A 25,093-nucleotide genomic window follows, 5' to 3' on the forward strand; every position below is an offset into this window, starting at 1 on the left:
CGGGGCGTAGCGACCATGCAAGCGAGATTTTTCCAAGTAGAATGCTGAAATTATGCATTCTAGAGAATCCTTTAGTCCAATATGTACGTTCTTTCCGCTACATGTATATTTCTTTCTAGCTTTATATCTAAATTTCCGGGGGACGTGTCCCTCTATCGGGCCCAGGATCGCCGCCGCTGTCCATTATCACTACCAACATGAGTTCAAATATAAGCACAGGCGAGTTGGTATGAGCTGAATCCAAATGAAGGGCAAAATAAGAGTTGTGAAGCGGCCCTACCGTTAATTTAAAATTTGGCTGCTTAGTATATAGCTTCTATTTGAAAGACATCCAAAATATTGTGCCCTTTTCAATTTTTTTCAAAAAGCAGGGGCTGTTTGTAACGTTTAACTTTGAATCCGTGGCTCGAGATTTTATGCGGCCGGCCCGGCCCCCTCTATTCAATAACGTTTCCCAAGCCTTCTGGAATGACCCCAAATCCCCCGATTACAGTTTTTCCCTTATTCGTCGTTACTGTCACTTAGCGCCATTTCCTTGTCTTTCCCCCTTTCTCACCCGACTTTTCTCTTCCCCCCCCCCCCCCCACCCACTCAGTGTTATCTAGGGTACGCGCATGTATGTTCCCTCTCTTAGTTTGAAAGCACCCCTTTATATTCGGTGTGTAAAGTCAGTGCGGGCCGGATTTGTGTGTATTACGGGCCGGACTTCGTTGCGTGAAAAGTAACCCTTTATCAGAAATTTTGGAAACACAAAATCGGTCCCTCCGACCCCGAAGTGGGAGTGAGGTGGGGCGGGGGGGGGGGGGGGGTTCTTCTCCTTTTTTTTTCTTTCTCTCTCTCTCTCTCTCTCTCTCTCTCTCTTCTTTCTTTTCTCTTCTCTTTTCTTTTCTCTTCTCCTTTCTTTTCTCTTCTCCTTTTTTTCTTCTCTTCTCCTTTCTTTTTTTTCCTCTTTTTTTGCGCCGCCAATAGGGGGGGGGGGGGGGCCGCGGCCGTTTCGGCCCCCCTGGATCCGCCACTGCATAATACATCTCTTAGCTAAATTGATTAATTCTTGATGTATATTGTACATATAGCCTACAGTATATATATATAATGTACATACTATATATTCTCAAAACACAAATCCATGACAAATTCACAATGATGGCACTTTTATTCATCACAATCTGTTTTAATCAGGATTTTATTCAAGGTGATGAAATGTACATTTCAAGTACATGTATTTCCTATGAAATTTTATTAAAACGAATACAAGATCATGGGAAGACAACCAAGTTTGTATAATTTCAATGAGAGAACTCTAATTTCAGTACTGCTATGGAAAACTTACATTTTGAACATTCAATGAAAAAGATGTACATTTACAGTACACTTGTACAAAATGCAGCTATCAGTTTCTTAATGAAATAGATTATCAATAGGCTATAATAATATCAAGATCCATTTGAAATTACCCCCATTGTTGACATATAAAGTATCTAATATCTAAATTTCATAAAGCAAAATTGATTCAAGGTGATACTCTAGCATTAAACAGTACATATTGACATATAATAGGGGAGAAAATGATACCCATGTGGTATTGTGTGTGGTAACAACACGTACCACAGGAAATGCCAAACAACATTTTTGTAATGGAAAAGAAAAGAAAAGAAAATTTGTACATAATTATATCAGGTTTCATGCTGTCTCACTGTTCTTCCCAAACAGAAGAGACAAAAGTAACCAAATAAAAACAATTAAAAGCAAACCACTCAATAAAAAGGAAGCTGGAAATATTTTTCCCTTCAAATTCCCATATATATGCATAATTCATTAAAGAAGACAATTTAAAACTTGAATAGTTTATTTGGATGCAATTGAAAGACCCAATACTTTTTTTTAAATAGCTGAAAGAAACTAAGGGGAAATTACATTTTCCACGATCTCGCAAGGAGTACTGGTAAATGAAGTACTTTATATATCTCAGAGAAATTCATGTTGAAATATATGCTGGGATTATGCATTGAAAGAGTACATATTATTTTGATATGAAAATGCATTATGAATTAGCTTGGTAGCATCCACTTTTTGAAGACATCTTACAGACTTCTAGTAATATCTAAGAATGTCTTTTGTTAACTAGAAAGTAGAACACACTGATTCCAATATAAACAACTATTGTTCTTCATATGCATATCTACCAGTGGAAACTATTACGTATACTGCATAATTAAAACGATCCTTACAAATGAGGGTATACAATCATTTTTACTTATCGAATTAGAAAAGTCTGTGATGAAAAACATTTCTTTCATCACAATCTGATTACAAGGTAGTTAGCACCCATAACATTTTGTTTCTTCAATAATTCAGTTCATTATTATTGCAGTTGGCTTGTTTAATATTGTAGCTGCATGAACATCAGCAAAAAAGTAGTACAGTGATAAATAAGCATCCACAGGTACAGTATACAATACTTAATTATATCATACAACGCTATACAGTTAGGGACAAAAATACAATTTCTATAAAGCAGAAGTTTATGTATAATGACAATTTTCGGTTGCAGCATTAAATAGAAATACCTATCTATAAAATCTTTAGTACGGGAGTACTAATATCTAATTCAGCTTTTATACAGGTGAAAGACAAGTACACATTATGTACAAATACTGGAAATTTTTATCCAACAACTGCATTAAAAATAATGTCATTTACTTAATGAGAGAATTATCTTCAATTACTAATTGAAAGGATAAGATTCAAATGTTCATTTTTAGAAATGAGCTGAGAATACTCAAATTCTTATCATAGATTATGTGTCTTATCACTTACTGTACATCTGCTATCTGTTTCTGACATGTCTTTACATGTCTATACTAGAATATATTTATAAGTGTACATCATTTAAACACATTATACAGAACTGAAGCATATGAACACAGAACTGGCACAACGAGACACTCGCATACAATTATCAAAATCAGATAGTAATCATGATTAAAATTAAGATTCAAACATTAAATAATAATCAATTCAATGATTTTGTTACAATATCTGTCAAAGCTAAATTTGTTTGCATGCATGATACTGGCATGGAGCTCTTTGCAAAATAAAATTACATGAAGCAGAATTATATAGATATTTCGACTGGTAAAGTGTTTATATAACTTTTTTTTTTTGAACTGCTGAAGGGAGCTATAATTTTCACAAGGGGTTATATTTTCATGAAGTGACAATATAATTCCTTGATCTCAAGGGAAAGTATATCTCCTGTGTGGTCCAAAAATGTAATGTTTCACATCCTACCAGACAATATATGTGTCACGTTGTTAATATGAAATCAAGAATAATTGCCATCTCATGTCTTTTTTGTTTCTGGAGCCGGTCAGCCTTCAGCATCAAATGCAAACGATACGTACGCGCTAGTGCCTGCAGGGTTGCTTGGATATGGTGTGATGCAAAACTTTACTCATTTGACCTGGGCCCCGTCTTACAAAGTGTTGATAGCAATTGCAACTATGTACATAAGAGATAGGAGACTGCAAACTTGCGATTGATCGTAACTCTTTGTAGGACAGGGCCCAGGTGATAACATCGAAAATTGACCGGGAGTGAAAAGCTAATCATGATCCTCATAATTATCATGTGACAAGCTTTCGACCAATCATAACTTTTCATCTGTAAGAGCTATCTAATATTATATATTCTACATTAAAATGATTCCTGACCAAACATGGAAATATACCATAAGTAAAGCAGGCAAGAAACCTTTGGAAATTCATGACAAGACTTGTTATTGCTTCTATATTAATTAATTATTTCATAGAATTATAATCTCACAATTTCAAAACATTATGACAGCAAACAATTATTCAACACATTATAATTTGTTGATGGAAATAAAATAATATGTCCATGATTGACCAGTACATGCTCAATTACGCATTAGGCAAACTCTAAGACTTTCAGGTATATTCTTCACACACACTACAAGTATAACACTGAGTGAAATATATAATGTACACACACAACCAATTTAAGCAAAAACAATTTGTAAATAACAATAAATACACATTAAAAAAAGTTTGATATTTTGCTTGCTTAAAATATGTATTAACTTTTCATCTCAACAGTGCAAACAATCTACTTCACAGCAGGAAATAAAGCATAAATATATGTGCATTACAAATATGTTAATGACTGGATACACCATAAAACAAATCAAGACATTTTTCTTCTTCAAATGTACGCAATATTCAAGTTGAAACTTATCCTCATTAAAGTACATAGAAAGCAAATAGTGTATATCACAGTACTTTAAAGCTCCAAATCTATAAATTTACTAACCTGAATATACACTTAAAATTGTTTTCCTAATTAAAAAAAAAAAGACTATTGGACAACCAATCATAATATTGGTGTATACATGTACACATGGCATGTACATCCATGTATGTTCAAAGACTGCAAGAAAGATGGCATCAAAATACAATGTTTAAGTTTACAATAAATGTACACAGCACTTCGAAATTGGGAATCAGTTCCACCACAAAATAATCTTCTGCTTTCAAATTTTCATTTTCAATAACATGTATACAAAATTTAATAACACTACTGAAACCAGGAAATAAGATTAATTCTTTTCATGATATGAGATTCATACAATATCAAAAATACTTCCCGGATTTAAATTTGATCACAGGGCTACCAAGAAGAAAAGGTTTGATAATCATGCATTCAAGATCAATACTGAAATTGGTATTACATGTAGGTCTCATTAAAAAAAAAATTGTAGCAAACTTTGATTTAAATATATTTCCAACTGACGCAAATTAGCACATTACATAGCTGTAAACTTATAATAAGATATATTTCTTTCATGAAGTTTGAATAAGTCTTTATTGTAAAATCGATATGTAAAACAGATTGTTGAAACAAATTTAAGTATTTCTGAATGACAAAGGAGAATGCATGGTAATACAAATGTACATAACCCTAGTGGTGACACCAAATTTTAATGAGACAGACGTTATTCATGGCTAGTTTAAAAAAAAAAAGCTAATTAACATAATACAGTGTTCTATGATGTCTAACAACAAATCTAAAGTAAATTTTCTGAGATAAAAAGTGTACTATAATTTTGGTTAGATGAATCAACTATGGTATTGAACGTGTTGAATACAAACAAACAAAATGAGCCCTGCAGATATTCTAAAATAATCCTGGATGAAAGAAGCACACAAACCAATAGACTTACCAGGAGATAACATAAAGGGAATATAGGCAGCAGTAAGTCTTTACATTTGAATAACCATGGCAGTGGGGTGGAGGGGGGGGGGGGGGGGGGGGGGGTGGAAAGGACGATGACCCTATGGATTTACATTGAAGCTCTCCAAGGCATCGATTTGTCCTTGCAGCTCTGAAATACCAGTTCTCGTTTCCTCCAGCCAAGTTTCCTGCTCGGCCAATCCCTGCTGAAGTGCTCCGATTATCACAGCGTACTCTCGCGTGGAGAAGAGCGCCCTCGACGTCTGAAGCCTCGCTTGGAGATCCGGTAACTGGCTGGTATCCACCTGTTGAATATTCATGAGCTCCTGCAGGAGAGCGTCAAGTCTTTCCTGATTGGCCGATGTGGATGAGGCCGATTCTTCTGCTTTGGCTGATGAGGAGAAAATGAAATAACAAGGTGGTAGAATATTCATACAATATGATCTCTACAACAAATTATAATAATAATAATAGACTAATAGTCCACTCCAAATTTTATTAAACCGAAACAGAAATTCTTTTTGCCCAATTGATCGTGAGCCCTGCAGCCACTGAGCAGCGCCAGATCGACGTTGCTCTATCCCTTATTGTTGAACGCCAAACAAGGTAGCAACAACTCCCATCTTTTAACAGCTTTTGGTATGACGCGGCCAGGGTTCGAACCCACGACCTCCCGGTTGTGAGGCGGACGTTCTACTGAGTGACTGAGCCAACACTCCGGTACAAATTCTGTAAGTGTTTCTTAATTTACATAGATGTCTATCAATTTGCCTACCTTGTATAACATGTATGTATATATCTTCTGTTTGGAGCCAAAAGGCTGTTAACCCATAGTTAATGCCCTTCTGGCTCCATGTGGGACTAATTATCAATCATCTTTATCCTTTTTGTCTGTAATTTTTTCATTATCATTATAAAACTCAATAAAATAACAGGGAAAATTATTACATTTTTATCATAATGAGTAATATCATATCAAAATTATTATTATTACTAACAATATCATCATTATAATTACTGTCATCATTGTCATCACTATCATGGTCATCATCATCATTGTCAGCAGGCAGCATCATCATCAATATCACCAGGACAATTACCAATAAAATACAAATTCCTACCCATGCATTCACTTACCTGTAGCTAGTGTGTACGATGCCTCCAGATCATCTATGTCTGGTTGGAACGCATCACAGGCCTTTAGCGAAGGCTGGATCCGGTCCTGGTCTAGCTGGTTCACAGACTCGGTTATCAGGTCTGTGTCTGTGAGCTGGTTAGCCGCTTCTGTGTATAGTTGTTCTGCTCTCTCATGGATTGGCCTCACAGACTGTGAAAAACAACATGGAAGTATAAAAAGTGCAATAAGACAGTATTTTACAATAACAGTGGTAACGGTAAGTTCAATTCCCTGCCCTTTTCATATGACACCTCAATCATGAAAAATGAGCCAGGAATAACAAAGTTCTGTTTGTTTAAAGTAATGCTTGCATTTCCATAATTTGATAAAACGAGTTTGTTTTCACTGGCTGCCTGCCGTAGCAACAAACACAGTTTAAAAAGACTTAACTCTGTTTCGTTGAAGATCAGCCATGCATCAGGTCTTTCTAGAAATGTGATTTTCTCTTTAAAATTCAGATACTGCCTGCCAAATTATTTTTTGGTTTCCTCTCTTCAAATTGCATTTAATCACTCATGCGTGAGATATGAATCATATGAGTTGCATCAAATGAAAGAAGAGGATCTAAGCTTTCCAAATATGTGTCATTTATTAATTATAATTGTGATTAAGTTATGAAAAAAACATCGATATTTCTCGGTTTCTTTTTTATCTGGGACGCACTGTATATCAACTTATAGGAAATTAATACTCTTCCAACATCTAATAATAATTTGCTCTGAATTTTGTTAGAGTTGTTGTCCTTGGACTAGTAGAGATCTTAGTTTTGACTTATTTAGAGACATTTTTCTTACAACTGAGAAATTCCAATCGTTGATTTACAGATCTTGGCCTTTTGCATGTATAGATCTTATTCTTACCAGCATATTATCTCTGTTTTATGCATCCATTTCATAATAACTATCATGATATACTTGTTCCATTTCTAACAAACATTGTGCAATGCACATGTGATATTACATTGAAATGACAATATCTTCTCTATTTACAAGACAATACAGTTAATATTTCTATAGAACCATATCCACACCTGTCCTTCGTTGTTCGTAATAGTTAATGCATCAGTGGCTACTGTTGACCCTTCGCTTGCTGTGCTCGCCACTCCACCGACTTGAGCCCTCAACTGTCCAGACTGTGCCAAGTTCTCGTCTGCTAGCTGGTTTATTCCTGGAACCAGTTCTATTGAAGTAAAAGCCGCGGATTGTGCACCTATATCAAAGACGAGCAAGAAACAAATTAGTCAAATCTAATAAAAGATGACTTTTGAGCCACCCACATAAAGGACCAATATTTCACTAGGGTATAAACTAAATTGTTTTTAACCCCTCCCATGCCATGGATACCGAATCCTGTCAAGGATTCTAAATGTGTATGATAAATGTGAAATAATAAAGCCTAAATCATCCTTGATAAAAAAAAAATGTACATGTACATGTATCGTGACATCATATTATCAAGAAACAGCATCTACAAGGAAGTGCCGTGAATCCATGCATTAAAAGAAAATACTTTTACTTCTAATAGCATTAATTTTGGCCCTTCTGGTACTTTTTGGTGCCAAATTTTGTAGAACAAGAATTGGAATTTTTTTTTTTTTTTTTTTTTGGGGGGGGGGGGGGGGGGGTTAACTCCCTTGATTCAAATGTACCAGAATGTAACTAACTTTGTACTTGCAAGGTAATTCAAAAACTTCACTCACCAGATGCCTGGGCATCAAAGTTTAAAGTGACTGCCAGCATTTCTCCAGCAGCATCAAATGTATCTTGAGAAAGCCTGACGGAGCTAGCGGAACCCTGGTTGGCTTCTGCTGCTCTATCTCTCCGTCCCATGACCTCGGTTACCGTGGCATCAACATCTATCTGAGTGTTCTCCGTCGTGATGCGGGCGTTCTCGATTGTGTTGATGGTGTTCTGGGCACCGGATAACTTTGAGTTTGCCTGTCATTAGTGAAAAATATAGACAACAAATATGTTAATGTTCTTCCTTTTTTAAAATTCATAATCCTTTTTATGCTGTTTCTGATGTTTAAACACGATATATCTGTAACTTAATCACAGAGTTAGTCTTCGTTGGCTTCATCTACTCCCTTTCAATTTCCTTTTCATTCACTTTTGTACATGTACACATTAACATGCATGTGCATGTGTTTTAACTTAAACTTCCATGTTTTTGTCATTGCTATTTTTATGAGTGGAATAAAAATGAAATTTAAACTTACAGGACATCTGCAAACAAATCGGCCAGAGAAAATTTGTCACTAGTTTAACAAACCAACCTCTATGTGTACATGCTAATATAAGTACAGAGAATATGATAACAATTCACATCCATGTGGGTTATATATCTTGCTAGGTCAGAGAAAACACTGACAAAATTTTGAGCTCCTAAGAGCAAGTGCCGTTGAAAATCCAAGCGGAAGATTAAGTACACTACCAAGATGGCTTATTCATATGAACTGCATGTTCTCGAATTTTTGATGGTGCAGTACTTTTAAAAATCATGTATAGTGTTCCTTTTACTTTGCATTTTGCAAATCAGTTATTATGATACTTTGCTTTGCATAAGTTCGCAAATCATTTTCAATCATAATGTTAACATTTTCATTATCAAATTGTTTCCCTATGGTTATCCCCTGCTGCTTCTGTTCAACTCAACCCAACCCAACCCTACCAGAAACTTCCTGAAAAAATAGGATCCTCGGTTGATTCAACTAACCTGTGCGGCCACAGACTCTGCTTGACTAGTCTTCTGGGCAGCATCTGTCATCACAAGATTGATCCTGTTATCATCCACAGACGTGCGCGCCGCTTCAACATCTGCCACTTTTTGCCTGGAGGAGGAGTCTAGCTCCTGAGCTCTTTCAAGTAATGCTTCTACGTCGTCCAAGGTCTGCTGGGCTAGGGTCGCAACATTGTTGGCATGAGTGACCTCTGTGGCTGTTCTTGAAGTTGTGTTGTCGTGGACAACCTGAACCATTTGAGCGGTCTGCATGGTGGAAGACATAAAGGAATTAATGCTTCCCTGGATCACCCAAAATAACTTTTATTCTGCTAAGAGGTGTTGACTCTGTAAATGATTAAACTTAAATGCCTTCCGCTTCTCAGCAGATGATCGAAGGGACTCATAATCTGGATAGCACATACGGCCGTACGATGGTAGCTGCGACCATGACAATCTCAGAATATGCAGTTGTGATATATATATTCCAAAAGGTAATAGCAAATCAGTCGATTTTAGTCAAATAACATGGTTTTATAGCTTAATTAATATCTTGACCTTGAGAGGGCGCTATACAACATAAATAGTTTATTATTTCCAATTTCATCACTTTAGACTCGATTTTAACCGCGACAACAATCACTGAATATTGTAGGACCCCGTACCAAAACTTTGTATTACCTTTAACTTCATATATTTTACTGTGGGATGCCTGGCAGGCCAACTCATTTCATCACTACTTGATTACTTTTTCACCAATGTGGGGTGTGCTCCAATGGATCCACAATTTTCATACATCCATCAGTTTGTTCACTAATCACGCACAATAGGGATTTTATCTTTGATAACGTTGACAATAAAAGCAGATGATAAGGTATTAAACAGAGATTTGAATTGATCTAATAATCAGTATAATTATCTGATTGAAGAAAAAAAACTTCTTTAAAAACAGTTACACAACCCCTTACCTGCAAAACATTATCTGCGGCTAGTAATGTGTCTTGGGTCCGTTCCCTGATGTGTTGGACATCCTGCTCCAACGCGGCCGTCTGATTGGCTGTCTGTTGCCTCACTTCCTCCAATCGGACAGCTTGTCTCATGAGGTCATCTCTCAGCCCTTCAAGCACGCTCTGGGCTGCTTGGAAATCACCTACATGTAATAGTACCAACAAGGCAAAACCAAATTACACAAATCAACCTGAAGCTGTTTATGGAAACATTTTATGGTGAAGAAAGAAAGCAGTAAGGTTGGTCTAAATGAGGAGGATGCTAAGAAGACATGAAGAAGTGGAGGGAGGGAGTGTCATCATGCGCAAAATGCAGTAATTCCCCCGTAAGAGGGAACATGCTGACTTGAATAAGTGATGATGACAAGTCCCTTTTCATAAAAGGGTCAGTATCAAATTCGCAATCAAATCAAAACCCAAGAACACCAATTTCATCTTCCACATAACAGTGGGGTCAGTTGACCAAAGCACGTTTCTTAACCCCTCAGGGGCACTGTTAATAATTTTGTATTGTGCATAACCCACATAAATCTAAATTTTTATTCAACCGATTGAAACTACAGAGAAATCTTGATTTGTGTACAGCGCTTTGAAACTTTTATGTCATGAATCACTGTATAAACCTTTTGTATTATTATTTTTATTATTACTGTAACTCTACTCTTGTATATTTCCATATAAATAAATAAATCCATTATGTTAACAATACAATCCATATATACTGTACGCACCACTAGTAAGGGTTTCATAAGCCAGGGTAATGTCAGCGTTAACCACATCAATGGCCTCTATGGCAAGACGAGCATTCTCCTCTGTAAGGGTGGCATTTCCTTGGGCGAACATGATGTCGTTTTGAACAGTGCCCTCTAGTGTTGCCAATAATGCTTCCATGGCACTGTTGAGTGCAGCGATGGTGCTCTCTAGATTGGACCCTTCCTGGACAGTTGAGCTTGTCTAATGAAAGGTGAAAACAAAAGAATAGGAAAGGTCTTAAACATGTATATATACCGGACGTATAATAAAAAGATGGATGTTTTGTCCTTTAGGAGGGATATTTTTGTAAATGAAATCTGCCCAAACCTTCAGTAGAGTAATCCAAAACATTCAAATTAAAAATTGAATTATAAGTTACATAATTTTTTTGTGAATAAAACCTATCCAAGCCTTTATAAGGGTTTTACCAAACATTTAAATGAAAAATTCATTCAAAAATTGCATTACTCTACAATCAAATGAAACTGATCTATACTCAGATAAAAAGTGGTCTGAGACAGATTACGTAAAATTTCAATATTGGAATGAAAAAGAATCGATTAGAGTATGTGGTTAGAATTATTCAAATTATTATTCTGCTGTCAAATCCAACGGAACCACAGAAGGCTTGAGTCCCCGTCTTTTAAGGCAACTACTATGAAATGCAGGTTTGAAGATTTGCCTGCTAAAGGCATGCATTCCCTATTTTCAGCTAAACTCCAACAAGCATCCCCTAATAAAATTCTACATCCAACAGGTACGTGTACGTACAAATGTATGTATAAAAATGTAGAGGTGTCATGATCTAGTGGATACGTCACCGGACTATGAAATACATGCTTCACGGTTCGAGTCCGGAGCAGCACTAATGTCCATTGGTAATCCATTAAACTACATTTGCCACTCTCCACCCAGTTCCGCCAGGTGAAGTACATAGAAAGAAGTTCCTTGTATGCTTTAGCGCCTTATTATGGTGGCCAAGTTACAGCCATAGTAATAATATGGTACTTTGTATTAAGCGCAGTATAGTATATTCATATAGTAGCTGCGCTAAATAAATGGACATACAGTCAAACCTGTCTTTAGCAACCGCCCAAGAAATACAAAAAGAAGTCTTTGAAGACAGGTTCCTTAAATGCATGTTTCAATGAGAAACCATTTTTAAAGGCAACAAGAAATGTGGTCTTTGTAGACAGGTGGTATTTGCAGACATGTGGTCAGTAAAGCAAGTTTGACTGTATGATTATACTATTTGCCTCAAGTCAGAGCCAGTAAGTTGCCAATCTTGACTTACCACATCCACAAGTTCTGCAAGGAGATCGTTGGTCTCCTGTAGACGCTGATAGAAGGGGGCTGGTAGGGAGGAGTTATCCCTCTCCTCCAGGTCCAAAACAAACGTGGACAGGTTACGCTGCAGCGTCAGTAGTTGGAGATGAGTGGTCTCGATGCCGTCGTAGCACACATCACATTCTGAATAAATATTTCATGAAATCAAAGTAAATTTGTCGGCTGAGAATATCATTAATGAAAGTTAATGCCCTTCTGGCACTCATTATCAATATCAGAAACACAGGACTTATCATTTCTAGGTAAAAGATGAAGATTTTTTTTGTTTACATTGACAAGTCTCGATTATAAATATCATATGAAATGCCAATATTTAGAACTGTCTTGAAAAGGAAAACTAAAAGACTATTTTAGCCTGGGTTAGATTTGTTGATGTTGTTGCAGGGCCTAGAAAAAAAAGTACTCCAGAAAATACCAAGTAGAACAAACACTTACTCAAACAACCAGATTCATAGTTGTAGTAGTTGTAAGCACATCCATCGCATCCTTGTTCACCAAAGTTGCCAACACAAGGGCACTGGCCACTTTGGTTGTCACACTGTGTGGCATCTCCAGTGCCTGTGGTGTTGCAGTTGCAGGCTGTGGTAGAAAAAAACATGAATAAGAATACATTTGGGATGGACAGTTCTTTCTTTTTTCAGGAAGCAATTTGTACAGAACATGTACAAATCACCTAAAGCAACCCTCTATCCCATTCAGCACCCTGTTTATAAAGACTAACTGTCAGTAACATTGCTATTTTGTATCCCAATATTGTAATTTCATGGGGGTCTGTATATTATAAAGACTTCTGTACAATAAAGAATTTGTTGTGTATCCTTGAGAGCAATGTTTTTTTAACAGAAGCCCTTCTATAAAGACCACCTCTCTGTAATGATGCAACATTATTTTACATCCCACCCAGCAATGTATCTTCACAGAGGTCTGTATTTAAAGACCTGTCCCTAAAGACCGAATATCTTGGTTTTTTCAAGCATTTATGTTTCTGTCACAAATTAGTAAAAAGCTTGGTATGCATCCAAAGTGATATGTCTCAAAATTTCAAAAATTTAATACACAAAACAATCAGACAGAGAAACAAACATTAGGCCTTCTTTAAGAGATGATCAGTGCTTCTAATTACCTGAACAGGCTCCATCAAACAGGTCAGTTCCAAAGCCGTAATAATCCGGGATGCACTGATTACAGCCTGGCTCCAAGACACTCGCCGCACAGCTCTCGCAGAACGCCCCCACTGTACCCGAACTGCAGCCAATGCAGACGCCCGAATCAGGGTCGCAGGCCGAGGAACGCCCATTACAAAAGCACGGCACGCAGATGTCCGTCCGGGGTCCAAAGGAAGTCAGACGCTTGGTACCTTTGGAACAACTGCTGCAGGAGAGACCTTAAACAGAATATTAACGACTATCATGAATGTTTGTCTAGTGATATGTGTTGCTCACTTCTTCAGACTATATTCTACCATGTTGCATACAATTGTTCCACATTTATGTATCTCCAAACTTAATTCTTTGTGAGAGAGCTGTAGAGGCATCAAATCTTTGTAAACCGATACCAATTAATTCCCCTCTGGATCTAGCAATATCAATTGCAAAAAAGGTTGCGATGTATCAAAAAATTGTATGATACAGGGCCCTGGACCGGTATTCAATTCAATTCTTAGAATAAGTACGAAATTTGCTTAGTAAATGGCTAAGCTAAGAAGTTCACCCTAACTCGTATTCAAATCGCATTTTAGACTTGTACTTACCTGAGACAAAATCTAAGTAAAATACTTAATGATAAGCATTGTGACATCACACGGTCAATCAAAAGTAATGCGCAATTAATGTGCCACAATAAATGCGCCCTAATATAATTGTGCGCAGTTTATAATACTGCGTAAGAAAACCATATGCTTGCCAATCAAGGCCTCAAAATAATTGGCTTAAGCCTGCTAGGTAGCTGTCTTAAACTTAGGGTAAAATACTTAGCCAGAAGCTTCAACTGAATACCAACGTTGGCTGTGTATTTTATCTATGCTGAAAACTGAGTAGATTATACTTAGAGACACTGATTTTCGTTTTAAAAAATGTCTCTTTCCATTTTAGAAAATCTGGAATTCCGTGAAATTCTGTTTTGCCACTGATAACCACTCAAAAACATACGGCCGGGACTGGATAAACTTGATGCAAAATACTAGTGAAAATATAACAAAAATTATCAAATGTTTAGATTTACCAACTTCAAATTCAAACCTAGACAAGCAGACTGAAGTTAGCGGAATGTGTCAGAACACGACATATTCCTGACGGAATGATACAGACACAGATACAGGCTGAGTAGTACCGACGTCGACGATAACATGTCAGTCTTGGCTGTCATGTCAGCGATCGATCAATTTTAGGCGCACATGCCAGCCCCTTTTTCAAACTGTACTACAGCGTGTATACAATCTCGCCGCACTTAGCACTGTAGCACTTAGCGCCTGCTGCTGGCGCGCGTTTGCCTAGTATTACGTCTACATATACTAGGCGCCTAGCTGGCATAATACGATCGATTCGCTGCTATTTGTACCGTGTTTTGTGTCACAATCTCTATTGGTCCAGGGAAACAAAATGGCAGCGCCCTGTCTCCTAAGAATCTGACGAATATCGCTAAATATTCGGATATATTAAATGTGATTTTAGGCCCGATATTTTTTCATTCCATAACAAATTACAAATATAGTGTTAAGTTTTACGATTTTCTTCTTCAAAAATGAAAAGTTTTGAGGTGAAAGGTGTTTTCCGCGACTTTCCGTTCGAAATTGCATTTTCCGTTTCAAATGGTAATTTCCGTGAATTCTGTCTGTTTTCTGTGATCGCGGAAAATCAGTGTCCCTATATACTCATATTTCCGACTTACTGAAACGAAGACTGGCTCAAGTGACCAGGGGACACTCCTAGACTTATTACTTACCCATTGTATTTGAGGAGGTATCACAGACACACTGTTCTACTACGGTCACATACTCATTGTTCACATCTTCAGAACTTGAAGCCAACGATGCTATCTCCATGGCAACACTAAAGAACGTGCTAACCGTTCCTGGACCAAATGACGCCCGAACTTGAATGCTGGTGATGTCGGCTAGAATTTCTACATTGACAGGAAAAATGAAGACAAGACACATGTAAATATATAAACATCACACTTTCTTAAAACTGCAACCACTTAATTTACTTTAAATTAAAAAATTAAAAAAAACAACTCATTATCAAAAGTTGAATGTAGTGTAAAGAGAATGTTTTTCCAAAATGCTAAATTCATTCAGGGTAAATATAATAATGTCTGTTGTCGGGCTTAAAGTAACATTGTGATATCAGTCAGATTGTAGGCAGTTAGTCATGTATGTAACTGTATTTCAAAACCATTTACCTCTTAAGAGAGAGAGAGAGAGAGAGAGAGAGAAAGAGAGAAAGAAAGTGAGAGGAAGAAAAGAAACAGAAGATAGAGAGAGTCAAACACAACTACAAAATACTCATAAATGCAGCTCAATGATGTCTATTTCATCCTATTATAAATTACCTTGAAACTGTTGCACGGTAAGCTCACTCTCCGTCTCTCCCGTTCTCCACAGTTCTTCAAAGAACATTGCAGTAAACTCTGTCGGCTGGTCCGTAGGGACAAACTCTTCTGCCGAATAAAAGATGCTGATGTTCTGCGGCCCGCCAGTCAACACCAGATACCTGTTGGAGAACACTTCCACGCTACCGACATCCAACTTAGAGGAGAAGGTGAAGGAGCCTCCGTAGGAGCTGAGCTTGAAACCAAGGTACTCCTCAGGCGCGATCAGATACACAGATGCCCCGTTGCCCAGGCCAGGTGGGTGGGATACACGGATGTTTGCAGAGTTGATGTTTAATGACGATGGGTCAGAAGAACGCCATCCACTAGTACTGTAAGGAAGATGATGATGTACATTTAGTTTTTGTTGTAATAAAGGTCATAATGATGATAGTGGGAGTTTGATAAGTGCTCATTTCCATCTATGAATCTCACAAAGTGTAGTGTTTGCTACATTTTTTGGAGTGCCAAAGGATAACCGTGCTGACTAGGATTCAAACAATAAACCACTTTACTCCTGACGAAGTCCTTTCTTCAGGAATTATGCCTACCTTCCCTGTGAAAAGTCAGACGTCACAAAATCCTGGACATAGTTTGGTGCTGCATTGCAGGTTGACCCGTGACCGTAACAAAAGCAGGGCTGGCAGCCGTTGGGATTTGAATTATCTAGGTTGAAGAATTCTGGACGACATCTGTCACACTTTGACCCCTCGACATTGGTCTTGCAAGAGCAGACCCCAGTTACGTTGTTACATTCTGAGGTGAGAGAGCCTCCCATGTCACACTCACAGGGGCTGGAGATGAGGAGGAAAGGAATAAATAAATTTGACGGGAATGTTTGGAGTTCCATGCCCATATACTCTATTAAAAATATAAGTTTAAGAACAATTTAGAAATTTGATAGAGATATTATACTTGAAATAGAAGTAAAAGCCAAAAATGAGTAGACTAGTTAACTAAATACATACTCTCAAAGAAGTCAACTCTAAGAATACTGTTGGGGACTTTGGGAATCACCAGCATGCATCTATGGTGCAGATGAGCAGATTGCAGACCATGTCATCTACAACTGCCCTGTTCTCCAACCTCCTGACGGGATGACTGATCTGTCAAGCCCAAATGATGCACAAGTCAACTGGCTTACCCAGCTTCAAGAAATAACTTGATATATAATACTACTACCTCATATGAAAGAAGAAGCTGGCTTTCCTTTTTTTTTTACTACAGTAAAGACAAAAGTGACAACATACCTGCATCCTTCGGAGGTAAGATTGAAGAAGCTCGGCAGACAGCTATCACACTTCACCCCGCCGACTGTATCCAGGCAACTACACACCCCATCTTCACTGCACTGGAGATCCACAGAGCCCAAGGGATGGCAACCACAAGCTCGGCAGCCGTCAGGGTTGCCAAAATTGAAGAAGTTCTCCTGACAGGCACTACATCGTAGGTCGCTGGTAAGGCCAAGGTGGTTGGTCTGGTCTTGCAAGGCCACGCCTGATTTGCAGGGGCATTGACCGGTGATGAAATCACAAGCTTGGGTGATAGATCCGTCTTGATCACAGCTGCAAGCTATGAAAAATGAAATCAAAACAGAAGGGCACAAAGGGATGAAAACAACAACAAATGTACATTTTGAAAAAAACGTGTTCCACAGTTTAAACAGTGTTTCCACTACATCTACACAAAATTTTTTACTCTACACATCATTACTAAATGCTTAAAGTGATATTATTACTATAGCAATCATAACTGCCTAATTTAGAAACAGACCACAAATTGTGGTTGCATCCTTCTGAAAAGAGCACTAAATTTATCAAAAATCAACAACATTGGCCATAATGTAAGCTAAAAACTGTCTCTGTATGCAGTCTTTTTATTCTATTGACATGATATATGATAGGACTGGTTACCTTGACAACCGTTGGAGGTAAAGTTGAAGAAGCCAGGCAGACACCTATCACAGTTTTGACCTCCGACCCCTGGCTTGCAGAGACAAGAACCTCCGTAGGTCGAGCAAACAGTCTGTGGAAGGGAGCCTACTTCCTCACAGCTGCATTCTGTTAAGAGAGAGAGAGAGAGAGAGAGAGAGAGAGAGAGAGAGAGAAAGAAAGAGAGAGAGAGAGAAGAATGAAGTTGCCTTTAAATACATTTGCCACTCTAAGCCCAGGTGTAGAAAATGGCTACATGGTTAGGAAATCGTTCCTTGAATAGCTGCAGAACCTTAGGACTTCCCAAGTCAGACTTGGGTCCCATGCGGGACCTATTTTTAAGCTACATGTAGTGCCTGTACAGGAGCATCGAGAAGTCCACCCACAAGTCACTTTTGAGAGTGTACTTTAACATGCAAAATCTTGATTCAGATGTAACATTTGTAGCAAATACTGTTTGTATAGTATTATGATGGACCTACTAACATTCGTGACAAATAATTATTTGGTGATTGGTACATTTTAAATATAAGCTGAACTATAGTGTCAATTCGAAACTGACTTACTGAGTGCTTCTCTAACATAATTTTGAAAGCATTATGACATGGAATTAGTAAGATACAAAACTAATCATTTGGGGGGAGTGATAGTTACATTTTAAAAACAGACTGAACTATAGTGCCAATTTGAAACTAACTTACTGAGTGCTTCTCCAACATATTTTTGAAAGCATTATGACATAGAATTAGTAAGATACAAAACAAATTATTTTTTGGGAGTGATAGTTACATTTTAAATATAAGCTGAACTATAGTGCCAGTTTGAAACTGACTTACTGAGTGATTCTCCAACATATTTTTGAAAGCATTATGACATAGAATTAGTAAGAAACAAAACTACTTATTATTTGGTGAATGGTACATTTTCAATACAAGCTGAACTATAGTGCCAAGTTTAAAACTGACTTACCGAGTGCTTCTCCAACAATCTCCATCATGAGTGAGAAGGTAAATGGTTGGCAGGCTTCCAGGGCAAGAGAACGAGTTGAGTAGGCTGCAACAATCTTGAGACAGTCATCATGAGAATCTCTTTGTGCTAGATCTATAATAAAAAATACATGCTCATTTATACTTTGAATAGATGCTCTACCAAGTTCTAACAAGTATTATAGATGTATCGACTGCTATGAGAGACCTGGCTGTTTTTATAGACTCAAGGGGATGCAACGTCCCTGAGAGCCAGTATGGAAAGAGCCAGGCCTCGAATATTAAAGCAGTCAATATATCTTTTATATACTGAATTGACACAAAAATCTACCAAGAATTCTTACCTTATCCATTTCTTGAGTAAAGATTGGTTTTAACACGTAAACCAAAGGAGATCTCATCACAATTTTACTATTTGCCTGGTACCCGGAATCTTTCAGGAATCTCACTCATGTACTATTCACCGTTACTGGCATCATTTGTTTTTTTACGGGAATGGCTAAAATTATGACTCCAATTTCAACCAATCATATGGCTAGATTTCTAAAGAGAGGTATATAACATTTGTTATACATCATTCAATGAAAGAGATACCAGTTATTAATTTGTTGATTTATTATGTAAATGTATATATTAAAATGTACATGTAGTCTCTCGGCCTACAAGATTTTTTACAATACTATTCCAACATTTACACACTTTGAAGTAAATATTGTAATTTGCCCATTGTGACCAGGCACTATGTGAACGCACTGCCCGACCAACTCACATCTCCATGGGAATCAACTATACTTGATTCGATTTGATTTGATTTGATTTATTGATTTCTATATCATATTTTAAACATACATATTTCAAACATACATATTTCAAACATACACAATGTCCACCAGTGTGATATAATTTACGTTTCAAAGTGCAATACATGATACTCATACTGTATAGAACATAGACAGTATATAGGAGTACATTAATCATTTTTACAATTAAGATGAAATATAGGAGGGATACAGCGTAAGCATGAAGCTTGAAATGTTTGCAGCCCTCGATTAAACTAAACTATTATTAATTAAACTAAACTAAACTTATCTGAACTAAACTAACAGCCTACATGTGTATTATATATGAAATATAATAAAGAGAGAGAGAGGAATGACTTGTAATAGAGAGAGAAAGAGGGAAGACTGTAGAATTCCAAAATACCAGACAACTGTTGACATTACAAGACATGTTTTTGACCCCAGGTCATGTACTTACCCGCAATCTGATACACAGTAAACGAACTTGGATCTGGGAAGAGAACAAGAGTGTCAATCACCATGGAGTCCGTCCCAAGACCAGCATTGTCCAGTTCCAAAACTCCTGAGTAAGAGCAACCTTGATGGAAATCAAGGGACACATCCGAAGACCATGTGACACCTTCGCCAGGCTCCAGAGAGAAGGCAAGGTCTGCAACGTCAGTGCCAGGAGGGAATGGGCAAGAGAGGGCGGTGTCCTCAGTAGCTTCTGTGGTGATGATAAGTGCTGCCATGAGCCAGGGGGATTGGGAGAGGTAGGTGTAACGAAGTACAACATAGTTTGACCTGTGACATTTAAGACACAAAAGAAGAAATGATTAACATTTGTTATTTATTGAATCATGCTTGCATCCCCAACCCCATCTTCACGTTCCTTTGCTGTGATATACTGTATATTCAATGGAGGAACTTTAATATTCAATTCTCCTATCCCTAAGATAATCAAAATGGATTAGATGCCATGCAGAGTAAGGCAAGTTAAAAGAATTTACTGAACATCATTTATGCTGTTTTAAGCATTTAAAAAGATATGGTACAACAGAAATGCTGAACAAATATTCTTGGAAGTGTCAAAGAATTATCTTCAATTACTTATGCACAACATATATATACAGGTATCAAAGAATTACTACATGGTGAAACCATAAACTTAAAGAATGTTAAGTGCCAATTCTAGGAAATTCTGTAAAGAGGCATAGGAAGATAGAAAGAAAATACTTAAAATTTATATTTAACATTCATGTCCCTCATGTTAGCTTTTGCTGGAGAGGTTAAAGATGACCCAACATTGCTCATGCCACCATTTTGTCAAAGCTTGTGTTAAGGCTTGGTTCAGTTGGAATTTTATGTTTGGTATGGGGTATAATGTGTTGTACTACTGCTTAAGAGCACATCTATCTATCTATTTATCAGGCTATAGTTCATCCAGACGTTGGACAAAGCCCTCCTCATAACATTTCCATTCTCTTCTGTCTCTAGCTGTTCTACTCCAAGCGGCCGTTCCCATGTATGATGTTACATTGTAGGTCATCTACTTACAACATTTCTGTAACGTTGGAATATGCCCTGATGCCATTGAAGACAATCCTATCTCCTGCATCACACTCCAGATACCCCTGGCCTGAGAAAGCATCAGATGGGAAGTCAGATCGATGAACACAGGTTGAATTGGCCTCCCAAGCATCATACCTGTGACAGAAACAAAAGGAAATGTGAAAGAGATGGCTCATCTTGTTATGAAAAGGCTTTGTCTATTTCAATGAGGAGGCGCGAATGGCTCAGTGGTAGAGCAGTGGTCTCATAACTGAGAGGTCCCGGATTCAAAACAAAGTCAATACGCTCATGCCCTTTAGGCATTAATCCTCATTACCAAGTCCCTCGGAGAGGCCTTAAAGCTGTCAGTCCCCTAGTTGTTTACTTACAAGCCAATACATGCTTTCTTAGCAGTCAGGTAAAAGGATCATTGATCATTAATGTGCAAAAATATATTATAACTTCTCAGGAAGATTATCATGAGTGATTCATAACTCTAAAATATGAAAAACAAACATCGGGGATATAAATCAACTGAAGGTCGTGGCCAATTGGAAATTACAATATAAACACAACAGTGGAGGATATAATTCATATAGAAATAAATTAATGGCTATAGGGCTTACATGTACATTTGTTGTTGTTGTTAACTACATGAACCACAAATTCAAGTTAACAATAAGAATAACCTTGAAGGCTGTATAAAATAAAACGCACTGTGTGACAATGTACTTTACAGAGCTGGAGCCAAGGTAATAATTGTTAGATCATAATGTGATATGTAATTCATAAAATAGAATATATTATACATCATAGGGTTTATGTTGGAGAGCATACACTGATTTAGATAGTTTGTTATATTGAGCATTTAATATTTACAATATTGATATCAATTTATTATACACTCATGCTTGAAAAATTAAGAAACTTTTTTTGGTCATGATCAATTACATAGAGGTACTCTTACCTATTAACATCTAGATATGGATAGTAGTAACCATTCTCCACACTTGTACATGTCCGCCCTTCGATGAACCCTCGGCAATCACAACGACCGGTGACCTTGTTACAGGTCAACGACATAGCACCTCCAGGGTCACAGCCACAAGGTGAACAGTCCTGTGGGTAGAACAAGAAAGAATAATTTTGAGCAAGTACTGTACACTACAGTCAGAACGCTGTTGCATAAATTTCATTGGAAGCACTTTCTTATCCAAACTAACAATATTAGGTCAGGTATAGAAACATATTTCAATAAATATATTTAGGGTGTGTGATCGAAAATTTAGGGAAAACACAAATTTCTGATTTTTTTTTTTTTAGTACAGAGCAAATAGGAGGGGAGCTGGCAGGATACGTCAGAGTTGCCAATTTAGGTTTAATTCATCACATTTTCAAAAACCACAAACTTTCTTATTTTAAATCTGTATTTGTTTAACTTCTGCTGAATATTCCTCTCATTCTCTTATAACTGGAAAGGCATTGTATCTAAAAACAATTATCATCATTAAAATTGAAAAATTGATCCAGAGTTTGGAGAAATCCTTTAGGACAGCATACAGGTGTACATGTACATGTATACTCACCATATCTGCATTGGTAGGATAGCCATAGAACTGATCCTTGCATTCTCCACATATCCTGGTGTCAATGTTAGGCTTGCAGAAGCACTGGCCGCTGGTCTGATCACACGACTCTGTGGCATTTACCGTTCCAAGCTCATTGCAGCCACATTCTGCATAAAGAAGTTGACTTTTTTTTTAAAGTGATTCAATTAGAGGGCCCTAAAGTGAGATCTATAAAAATGGATAATATTCTCCAAAGCCTGTTTAGTAAAAGAGCCTGCCATCACCAAATAATTGAAAATCATGACATAAAAATGTTTACTGGTGAAAGGATGCTTCTTTCAACAATAGAATTACAACATGTTTGGAATTATAATGATACCTTTGTACTTGCAATTCAAATGTTTAAAAATCATTTTGACAACAATCTACATGGATCTCACCTTTAAAGATATATGTAATGTTCCCAAATAAAATAATTTGTCAAAAAAAGCATTATACAAAAACAACTTAATGAAAATGAAATCACAAAATTTTGAAGTTTAAAAGAAAAGATAGTGTTAACACCAATTATACAGCATAATGATTATACACTTCTGGATGTTGTTCACTTTTCCTTTCGTCTACATGTGCTGTTGAGCACCTTTTTAAATGTTTTCTTAAACAGTTTAATTTCAAATACCTCTACATTTGCCTGGGTCAGGCTCCAGAAGAAGTCCATAGTAGCTGTCCACGCATTGGTCGCATGCTCTTCCAGTTACATTCTCCCTGCACTCACACTGACCAATAGGAGAGCCTGTTACATCATCGGCAAACTGAGCACACTCTGTACCGTTGCCAACAGTTCCCAGAGGCTCACAGTTGCACTCTGAAAGAAAATTGTAATAATTTTCATGTTTCTTAAATTGGAAGTAAATTTTGTGAAAGCAAACAGACTGTGCGTAGACCTGCTTGATAATATAATAGTCATGGAATTAATAAAATGAAAGTATTTAAGGTAATGAGGTACATACAGACAGCCTAAAAGGGCAGTCAAGAAGGCCACTATAAGTCTTGCTTTAAACATCAAGTTTACAACACAAGACTCATCTGAAAGAGAGAAAATATACACATCACATAAATATAGAAATGAGAAGTTAGAGAAAACAAAAAAGAAATACATGTGAAGGCATTAAAAGGTAGATTGATGAATGACTTAAGACTTTGATATTTGTACAATTTCTCAATCAAAGGGATAAAACTGAAATCTAAGAATGATTAGAGAGTTTGACAGACAAATTAGGGTACATGGGTAGATCTACATGTATGCATGACATCTTTCAGTGACACCCCCCCCCCCCCCTCCTCCCCACTCCCTCCAAAACCCTGATGATATTGCTTGTTAATTATAGGATACATCAAATAATAATAAAACACATTGAACTAAAAAAACACTTACAACATATATTCTTAATATCATAATGGTTTTCCTAGCTGTTTCAGTGACCCCCCTCCCCAAACAAAAAACCATTGATCTTGCTTGTTAATTATAGGATGTATATATCAAATACATAACAATTAAAACGAAATAAAAACTTTTTAATACAACATACATTTTTAATATTATAATGATTTTCCTAAAATTTAAAGATCAGAATTTCAGATCTTTATGAAAGGAGACCATCTTTCAACACAACTTTAATATAGCACTGTTTACACCCCTCATATAGCAGTTTTTACACCCCTCACCTATACAAACATCAGGATCACTTCTCTCACGAGACGCATTGCCGAAGAAGCCATCTATGCAGATGTGGCACAAGTCGCCCGCCGTGTTGTCGTAGCAGTCCTGGCAGACCCCGTACCCAAGCGTCTCATTGTAGGTGCAGCTGTCGGCATGTTCGTTACACATACACTCTGTGCAAATAAAAAGTTGTTTGAACTTGGGGTAGGGTTGCAATTGATTGTGGTGCACAGATTTCTCTGGCAGCCCATCCAGATAAATCAAACACCAGGCCCATTTACACCGCTAAAAAAAAAACACATTTTTGAAGAACCCCTGGTATTTTTTACTGCCATTTACACTATGGAAAACCCCATTAAAAAACGTAAATGTTTGCTCGTTCTGAATTTCTGGTGTTCTGCATGCGATTGTCAGAAACGATGAAAGTCACATGACAAAAAGCTAGTATCATCGCCAATGTTTTAAGAGCAGACATTGATACTACAAAGACCTGTGAAATTTCTGCCGGCGTTTAAAAAAAAACCACTCCAGATGTTGGGGTTTTGTTTATTTGAGTTTTGTTCATGTTTACCAGTAGTTGTCTAGCAACTTTAGACAAAACACAGGAATGTGAGAAAAATGAACACTTTGTACTTGCAGTGTAAATGCAGCTTGTAAAGTGGTTGGCATATATACATTTAGAAGTCTAATTTATTTCTGAACGCGAAAGTATAGA

The 25,093-nt window shown here is 37.1% G+C and overlaps 1 protein-coding gene across 3 annotated transcripts in view; it reads right to left on the bottom strand.

The window, feature by feature from the left end:
* Positions 1-1,150: 1,150 nt before the first annotated feature.
* LOC588438 (laminin subunit alpha-2) overlaps positions 1,151-25,093 on the bottom strand; it is a 35,307-nt gene continuing 11,364 nt past the window's right edge. For all 3 annotated transcript variants that reach the window (XM_030998190.1, XM_030998192.1, XM_030998191.1), the window contains exons 5-26: positions 24,384-24,551; positions 23,338-23,523; positions 22,677-22,825; positions 22,058-22,209; positions 21,097-21,246; positions 20,018-20,343; positions 18,744-18,875; positions 17,757-17,903; positions 17,094-17,415; positions 16,395-16,637; positions 15,805-16,175; positions 15,196-15,375; positions 13,379-13,639; positions 12,691-12,834; positions 12,203-12,378; positions 10,887-11,109; positions 10,117-10,298; positions 9,146-9,415; positions 8,130-8,367; positions 7,461-7,639; positions 6,391-6,580; positions 1,151-5,644 (exon numbers count right to left, since the gene is read on the bottom strand). In XM_030998190.1, coding sequence (XP_030854050.1) covers positions 5,355-5,644; positions 6,391-6,580; positions 7,461-7,639; positions 8,130-8,367; positions 9,146-9,415; positions 10,117-10,298; positions 10,887-11,109; positions 12,203-12,378; positions 12,691-12,834; positions 13,379-13,639; positions 15,196-15,375; positions 15,805-16,175; positions 16,395-16,637; positions 17,094-17,415; positions 17,757-17,903; positions 18,744-18,875; positions 20,018-20,343; positions 21,097-21,246; positions 22,058-22,209; positions 22,677-22,825; positions 23,338-23,523; positions 24,384-24,551 — 4,679 coding nt within the window. In that variant the 3' untranslated portion in view covers positions 1,151-5,354. The remainder of the gene's footprint in view (positions 5,645-6,390; positions 6,581-7,460; positions 7,640-8,129; positions 8,368-9,145; positions 9,416-10,116; positions 10,299-10,886; positions 11,110-12,202; positions 12,379-12,690; positions 12,835-13,378; positions 13,640-15,195; positions 15,376-15,804; positions 16,176-16,394; positions 16,638-17,093; positions 17,416-17,756; positions 17,904-18,743; positions 18,876-20,017; positions 20,344-21,096; positions 21,247-22,057; positions 22,210-22,676; positions 22,826-23,337; positions 23,524-24,383; positions 24,552-25,093) is intronic.

Source organism: Strongylocentrotus purpuratus, unplaced genomic scaffold, assembly GCF_000002235.5.
Source record: "Strongylocentrotus purpuratus isolate Spur 01 unplaced genomic scaffold, Spur_5.0 spur5_scaffold_4, whole genome shotgun sequence".
Lineage (NCBI taxonomy): Eukaryota > Metazoa > Echinodermata > Echinoidea > Camarodonta > Strongylocentrotidae > Strongylocentrotus > Strongylocentrotus purpuratus.